Raw genomic sequence first — 8,412 nt, 5'->3', positions numbered from 1 at the left:
GGATTGATTCAGTGACTGGGGTAATTGGGATGGGAGTGTTGGAGACAGTGCGATTGGCACAGGATAGGGCGGAGTTTAGGGCTGTTGTACATATGGTCGCTATGAGTCACAGGCAACTCGACAGCACATAACAACAACAACATATTTTGTATATATTATAATATTAGCCTTTGTTCTCAATTAGGAAACTTTCAGACCATCTAAAGGAACAAAAATTCATAGTAGAAAGAGATTCTCAAATTTTGAATCTGTGTTCTGCCACCAGTAACTGTGACATAGGGCATGCTATTTTCATTTTAGCCGTTATTTCTCTATCTGAAAATGGATAGAATAACAACAACATCATAAGATTGCTGGAGAAATACAACTTAAATTCCTTTTTAGAACCTTTATAGCAGTGTCTGATACCCAGTGTGTTAGGAGCCATCCAGTTGATCCCACTCATAGCAGCCCTGTGGACAGCCCAACCCTGTGCCGTCCTCACAGTCTCTGCTGGGCGTAAGCTCGTTGTTGAAACCATTGAGTCAGTCCATCTCACTGGCACTCTCCCACATTCCGAGTATTAGTGGATGCGTATGGCTGTTTCTCTTCATTGCAGCAAGTGAAGGTCCCTTATTGGCTGAAAGCTTTACTGACCCCACAGCATGAAGGAAGACTGTTTGGAGGACACAGCTCTTCACACTCGTAGTCTGAGTACCAATAATAAACATTAATCTAGAATTGGATATGCAGGCAGATAAGCAGGATAAGGACGGGTGAAGATGACTTAACATCCATGACCAAATGCAGGTGTGGCAGATGATGTTTCTACATTCATAGTCATATCTACAGCAGACAGAGTAGACAGCAAAGCCAACAAGGGGCAGAGAGAGTAAAATTAATCATAACCACACACTCTAGGGAATAAGGGGCCTGGGGTCTGAGTTCATTATTTTCTGGAGACATCAAGGTCCTTGGTATAACACAGTCCACAGTGTTCTTCATCAAACTTTGGTGTGTGGCACCTGGTATTTTTTTTAATTATTATTAATTTCAATGAACATCTACAGAGATTTTGGATTTCCCCTGTGGGGCTCATCCTCAGGCACTATACGAGCCACTGCTCCGCTGTTGATGAGGTTGTCAAGGGCACCTTGTTATGTTATGTCAGAAGCCGGGGGCCAGGCCTCATCCTCGTCTTAGTCGTGAAGCTCTGCCGCAGCCCTCCCCACCGTGAGTGGCCCTGCAGCAAAGCTTCCAGCATCACAGCAACGTAACAGCCACCAGACGATGATGAACTGACACATTAACGATGATGACGGGTAATACTTGATGGCATTTTCGTGTGCTAAGTACTGCTTTCTGTTTTTTAGATAAAGGACATAAAGAGGCTGAGACTTGTTTAAGCACGTTGCCACATACTTTTAAATTGATGACCATGCTTAAAAACACATTTTGCCGTCATTTGCGGCAACGTGTTAAGGTTTCAATTATGTAAAATCTCAAACACAAATGAAAATAGAATAAAAGAATGGATAACCCTGTGCCCAACACTCGTCTTCAGCGATTAACCAACTCATGACTCGTCGAGCTTCAGCAATATTTACTATCTACCCCAACCCAGCCTGTCTTCATATAAACACACCCCCTCCCCTTAACATTTCTATTCATATAACTAACCATGAAGGTGAAATTTCCCCTTTTACCATAACAGTACTATTATCACACTAAAAAAAAATTAATCATAACAATAATTCCTGATTTTTTTTACCCAATCAGCATTCCTGTTACTTTTAATGTCCTAATATTTTTATGGTAAATTTGTTCAATTTAAGGTCCAACAAGGTGCACACGTTGTATTTGGTTGATATGTCTTTTAAGTCTCTTGACCCAAACCTAGCATCTCCTTAATTAGGTACTATGTTTGTCAAGAAAAATTTGACTCTGGCTTTCAAAATGTCAAAAGTGTAGAGCTTTTGACTCAGCAATTTCACTCCTGGGTCTTCATCCAAGTCTGTATTTCCACATGAAGAAAGGCTATGAGTCAGAACTAACGTGTTGTTGTTATGTACTTGTCAAGTCAGAACAGAGTAACAACTGACTGTCAAGTGGGCTTTCAGAGACAGTAAATCACACAGGAAGAAAGTGCCCCTCTTCCTCCTATGGAAAAGCTGATGGTTTCAAACCGTGTACCTTTGGATTGGCTGTACCGCTTCTTACCACTCAGCTGCCAGAGCTCCCTATTCCCAAATAAAGAATGTTTATCCAGTGACATTAAGTGCAGTATTGTTTATAAAAGACTGGAAGCAAATGCCAAGCAGTGGAAGCCAGGTTAAAGAAAACAAGGTGTATAGATACAGAGAGCCGTCTTATGCTTCCGTAAAATATCTGTGTGTATCGATACGAACTATTTCCATAACACAATTAATAGAAAAATACAAGATGAAGAACCATATTATAAGTGTTACAATAGAAACGATATTATACCACCTTTTTTTTAAAGGACACTTAACAGTGGTTGCTTCTAGAGGTGATAGAACTAGATGGTAGGAGTAGGAGGAAAATATTGTCATGTTTACTTTGTAATAACAGATTGTTTTCTGTTTGTTCTCAGGACTCTATCTGCATTAGCTCATTGGTCTGCCATCTTCAGTGAGACTCCATATCTTCCGCTCTTGGCATTTCCATTTGTCAAGTTATTCCAGAACAATCAGCTTGTCTGCTTCGAAGTTGTTGCTACTCTCATAAGTAAGTGCAATTAGGGAATCATGAAGCCACCACCACTTTTTTGATATTTTAGGTTTTCTATTGTATTTGTTATGATTTGGTAGGACATTTTTAGGGTCTAGAATCATTGGACATTCTTCCCATGTTAATGAGTTGTAATTACTTCTTCACTTTACACCATTTCAGTTTAGGAAAGATTCACAGGACCACTGTTTTCATTCAGGAGAAGAACCCTGTGCTTATAGAAGTTACTTCCAAATACTGGTTACCGTCTCTTATAAATAGTGAGTTCAGTGAAGGAATTCCACCACGTCACCCTTTCTTTTTATTGCACCTTCCATCAGTTCTCTAAATCTTCTCCCCTCACTTTTGTTCTGGTGATACCAGATCACAATTTCGTTGAGAAAAAGCGAGCTGTCCTCCTCCTGCCTAATGGAAAGCAATGATTTTTTTTTCGAAGATTTTTATGTGCCCTCGGCATGAAATAGCTTTGACCACAACACAGGCATCAAGCTAGGATGAACAAAGGACTCAGTCTGCTGTGCCCCTGATTGATAAAAGAGCACCATCATCAGTCAGGTGTGCCTCTGCCCATAACCAGGGATGAAAGCATTGTTTTCTTGATGCAGATTAAATGGATATGAAAGGGTGAGGTATACGTGTAGCTTTTGAAGTTCATAGAACTAACAGTGTCTTACCTAGTTGAGAGATTGAAAGTATAAGGGTAAAAACCAAAGGCAGGCAGTTCGAAACCACTAGTTCCTCCAAGGGATAAAGATAGACATTCTTCTCCCATGCCATTTACAGTCTAAACACTTGCTGGAGAGTCAGCTGTGAGTCAGTTTGGCTTGACAGCAATGTGTTGAGTTGTTAAACAGTGTCTTACATAGTTGAGAAATTGGAAGTATTACGTAATATTACAGAGTAGCTTTCCCTTTAAAGTTATTTAAGATTAGCAATTTAAAGAAGTTGAAAGGTTTAGTCTTTGCAAGAAGCCTTATTGTATGATTGAATTACCAACTCAAATACTCACTAATAAATAATAGAAATATAGAATTGGAAGAGCCTTATAATACATATATAATCCAGAATTCTACTGATAAAAACCTTCTTTGTTAACTTAAGAATGGAGGACATTTTAATGTCAAATGATGAAGCCATCATTCAGTATTTGAAATAAAAAAAAAGAAAATTGTATTAATGACTTATGGGAACACTGTGGTGGGTGTGACATAGGCACGTTGAACAAAGCAAGTGCATGATCTTGGGCAAGGTTTTTGAGAAGTTGTTGGGGGTGTTGTGCTGCTTCCAGCGTGCACATGAGTTGAGGCCTCCCCACTGAGGAATTATCTTTGAACCATTTTCCAAGAATGCCATTGCCGTTGGGTAGCTGCTTTTCAAAGTCAAGTTTACTGAAACCAATTGTCATTAACAGATTTCAAGTCATCCTGGTAGTGACTTTGTCTCATGTCTCTAGACTTTTATGTTATGCGGACTTTTTAATTCTTTTGTGTGTGTGTGTGTGTCCGTGTACCATCAAATCAGATCTGACTGGTACAAGAGGAGATTGTCCCTCCTTCCCCGGCAGAGCATCTGGTGGATTCAAACCGTGCGCCTCTGGGATTGTAGTTGCAGCTCCTTGCCACTAGGCCACCAGAGCTCCCCTTTTTAATTCTTAATATATCGAACTGAAACCCAAACCCTCTGGCATGAGGTCAGTTAGGCCTGCAAGCACCCAGCAGGACCAGGTAGAACTGCCCCGATGGTTTCCACGGCTCTGAATCTTTATCGAAGCAGACAGCTGTCACCAGCAGAGCGGCTGGTGGATGTGAATCACTGACTCTCTGGTTAGGGATGTACTCATGCATTTTTATGCATTGCTATCAATATGTAAATGTCATTTTGAATTTTTCCCCTAAAAGTTTGAATTGGGTATGGTCTTTAGTTCAGATTGACATGTTAACATGGATTAATGAAGAAATATGGGAACCTTTTTTATAAGGCTTGTTTAGTTAACCAATATCATTGATGCAGGTCTAATGCAGGCCAGAAGGAACCAAGATGCTCCTATGACCAGAATCAGTATAGTTTTGAGGAGCCTCTCCTTTTTTAAGAGATACTCTTTTCATTGACTCTTATGATGACATTAGCAAAGGCCTAAGAACCTGTGCTGCAATCCCAAAAGCACGAGGTTCGAATCCATCAGCTCCTCCAAAGGAGAATGATGGGCAATCTCCTTCTGTGTGATTTACTGCCTCTAAAAACATGCTGGAGCCTTTCTTCAAAGATGGCACCAAAATCCAAGAAGGAAGCCCCTGCCCCTCCCAAATCTGAAGCCAAAGCAAAGGCATTAAAGGCCAAGAAGGCGTCCTAAAGGGCATCCACAGCCACAAAAAAAGGAAGATCTGCACGTCACCCACTTTCTGGCAGCCTAAGACGCTGAGACTCTGAAGGCAGCCCAAATACCCCCGGAAGAGCGCCCCCAGGAGAAACAAGCTTGACCACTGTGCCATCATCAAATTTCCCCTGACCACTGAGTCAGCCATGAAGAAGATAGAAGATAACAACACACTTGTGTTCATTGTGGATGTCAAGGCCAATAAGCACCAAATTAAACAAACTGTAAAGAAGCTCTGTGACATTGATGTGGCCAAGGTCAACTCTTTGATTAGGCCTGATGGAGAGAAGAAGGCCTATGTTCGACTTGCTCCTGATTATGATGCTTTGGATGTTGCCAACAAAATTGGGATCATCTAAACTGAGTCCAGCTGGCTAATTCTATTTTTTTTTTAATTTTATTATATTTTCTGTGTGTACCGCCAAATCAAATCTGACTGGTACAGGAGAAGATTGCTCCTCCTTCTCCAGCAGAGCATCTGGTGGATTTGAATCATGCACCTCTGGGATTGCAGTACAGCTTCTTGCCACTAGGCCACCAGAGCTCCCTCCAGCTGGCTAATTCTAAATATAAAGTTTTTTCACCATAAAAAAATAAAAATATAAAAACCTACTGGAGGGGTCCCTATGATGAGTCAGTTCCAACTAAATGACAAACAAGAACAGCAGATATCAAGTTAACATGAATGGCTTTAAAAATCTGTTGTTTTAGAATTTCGGAAGTTAACTATTTTCTATAGTGATGGGCATGTTGAGGACACAAAGAATTGAATACATTTAAGAATGTGGAATCATTTACTGACAGAAAGCTACTTAGAGGCAAATTTTTCTTTTTTTTTTCCCCCTTCCTAGTCAATTGGTGTCAACACTGGTTTGAGTATTTTCCCAACCCTCCTATCAATATTCTTAGTATGATAGAGAACGTCTTGGCATGTCATGACAAACAACTGTTGCAGCACTTCATGGATCACGCTGTCACTTCCCAGGTAGGGCATCGGAGGTTTGCTCAGTGGCTCACTTGGTTTGGAAGTCAGTGGTGTTGGAAAACCATTACTTTCTTCCTTTCTTTTTTTAGTGAAGGTTTACAAGCAAATTAACTTTTCATTCATACATAGTTTGGTCAATAACATTAATTTTAATACCTATAATATAATCTTATCTTTTCCACTTCCTTTCTCTAATTCTGACTTCCATGAATCTTTCTGTACTTGTCTGTTGTCTGTGATACTCTTTAGTGATACTGTGCTGATCACCCCCTGACTGGAGATACAGGTACCCATCTTCATATATGCCTATATCTGTTTGCTCATATTTACTCCCTTCTCCCTCCTTTCCTATCCCTGGGACCCATGAAAGAATAATTCTAAGCACAAACCTTTCCCTGACTTTCTGTAACACTAGTTTTATACTCCATTAACTAATGCAATAAAAATGTCCTTTCACATCCTCTGCCCTTTTTATAATTGTTTCTCTTTTTCTTGTTGAAGTTTGTGAGCTTGCTATAGACCAGTCCCTGGTCAGAGGTGGTGGGCATTGCCGTATATCCCCCTCCCCCCAGGCTGTAGGTTCTCATTTTACTTTTTAGAGAAATCTGATGGACGTGAGAATTCGGGTTTTGGAAGTCCCAATCATCCAGTTTACCCTCTGCTGATACTGCTGGTTTTCAGTTATACTTGATAGTCTTTTTATCCCCTCTATCAGGAAAGATGCTATTTTCTTGAAAATGTAGAATAGAGAAGTTATTAGATTTTATATTTTGAATAGCATTACATTCTTTTTTCTCATTAAACGGCTTTTCAGACAGTCTATACATAATTAAAAGTCTAAATTAAGGAAATTATTTTCATAATTATATTCTTTATATTATTATTATTTTAATAGCTTACGCCATTCTCACAAGAGCATTTTAGCAGTGATTCTTTTATGACTTTCCTAAAAAACAATTCTTTCTTATTTATTTTAGGTGTATGCCTGGCCTCTTCTTGAAACTGTGTTCTCTGAAGTGCTGACAAGAGAGGAATGGTTGAAGTTATTTGACAATGTCTTCTCCAACCATCCGTCCTTCCTGCTGATGACCGTTGTTGCCTATAACACGTGTTCCAGAGTGCCTTTGCTCAACTGTAATCTTAAAGATGATTTTGAGGTAAACATCTTTGTTTTTAAGAAGAAGTTCTCAAATTTTAGTTACTTGAATGGAATAAAATGAATATTTTACGGATTACCTTTTATGTGCCAGGCACTGGCACTAAGTGAAAGGAGCTCTGGGGGTGCAGTGGTTCAGCTCTCAGCCAGTAAACTAAGTGGGGTTCATGGTCTGAACCTACCAGCCGAGAAAGGTTTGGAGAAACCAGTGGGGAAGTTCCACTCTGTCCTATAGTGTCTAACAGTCAAAATCCACTCCACAGCAGTGGGGTTTTTATTGGTTGGTGCCGAGTGCTAGGAATGCAGTGGAGAGAAAAGCAGACCAGAGCCTTGCCCATATATAATATTGTTGTTATTTTTTGTTAAGTGCTATCAAGTCGTGGATGACTCATAGCGACCCTATGAATGAAAGACCTGAACACTTGTATAACTTTCTTAGTTTCTCCACATTCATAGAGTTTCCAGAGACAAGCTATCTCAGAAGTGGATGCCACCTCTGCTTCCAAGCTTGTTTTGATTGGGGAGCTTCATCAGACACTGTCCACCTTGGGTAGCCATTATGGCATTTGACACATCAGTGTCACAGTGTTTAGCATCACAGCAACCACGAGAACCAGAAATCAAACCTCTGTAGAGTCAGGCTGCTTTAGAATACTCCTTACCTGGATTCCAGCCCCATACTGGTGACCAAATGCCTTTTTGAATAGGAGGCTGAATACAATCAACTCACAGCCAATGGCCAGTAAACATTGCTCCCAATGTCTCACCTGAACCAGAACTCAAACCTCTGTAGAGTCAGGCTGCTTCAGAATACTCCCCACCTGGATTCCAGCCAGGATTCACAGTTCATCCTTCTTGCTCCTCAAGTGGTTATCTGTTAGGGGTCCAATTATGGAAGTCTTTCACCTGCTGTGCAAGGGGCACATATTCAGAAGATGTTTTATCAAAAGTCTTTTTCTTTGCTTGGGATAGGTTGAAGACTTATATAGGCAGTTAATTAACTAGCAGTTAATAAATAACTATAACAATGTCCTCAGTTCTTGTAATCAAAGCTTCAGAAAAGACTCATAATATTGGGGGTTTGTGCTTAAAGAGCCCAGGAAAAGACCTTTCGCAGTTGAGTGATGGTTCATTCTGTGTGTGTTCCAGCCGGTGACCCATCTGCTC

At 40.3% G+C, this 8,412-nt stretch overlaps 1 protein-coding gene across 1 annotated transcript in view; it reads left to right on the top strand.

The window, feature by feature from the left end:
- TBC1D31 (TBC1 domain family, member 31) overlaps nt 1-8,412 on the top strand; it is a 58,988-nt gene that overhangs the window by 28,542 nt on the left and 22,034 nt on the right. Inside the window, 3 exon segments of the mRNA XM_006879470.1 lie at nt 2,594-2,727; nt 5,956-6,089; nt 7,067-7,246. Of these exon segments, the coding sequence (XP_006879532.1) occupies nt 2,594-2,727; nt 5,956-6,089; nt 7,067-7,246 (448 nt within the window).

Source organism: Elephantulus edwardii, unplaced genomic scaffold (assembly GCF_000299155.1).
Source record: "Elephantulus edwardii isolate Elephantulus edwardi_28Jun2011 unplaced genomic scaffold, EleEdw1.0 scaffold00003, whole genome shotgun sequence".
NCBI classification, from domain to species: domain Eukaryota; kingdom Metazoa; phylum Chordata; class Mammalia; order Macroscelidea; family Macroscelididae; genus Elephantulus; species Elephantulus edwardii.
Note: the sequence above shows the minus strand (reverse complement) of the source record. Positions and strands in the feature narration are given on the sequence as shown.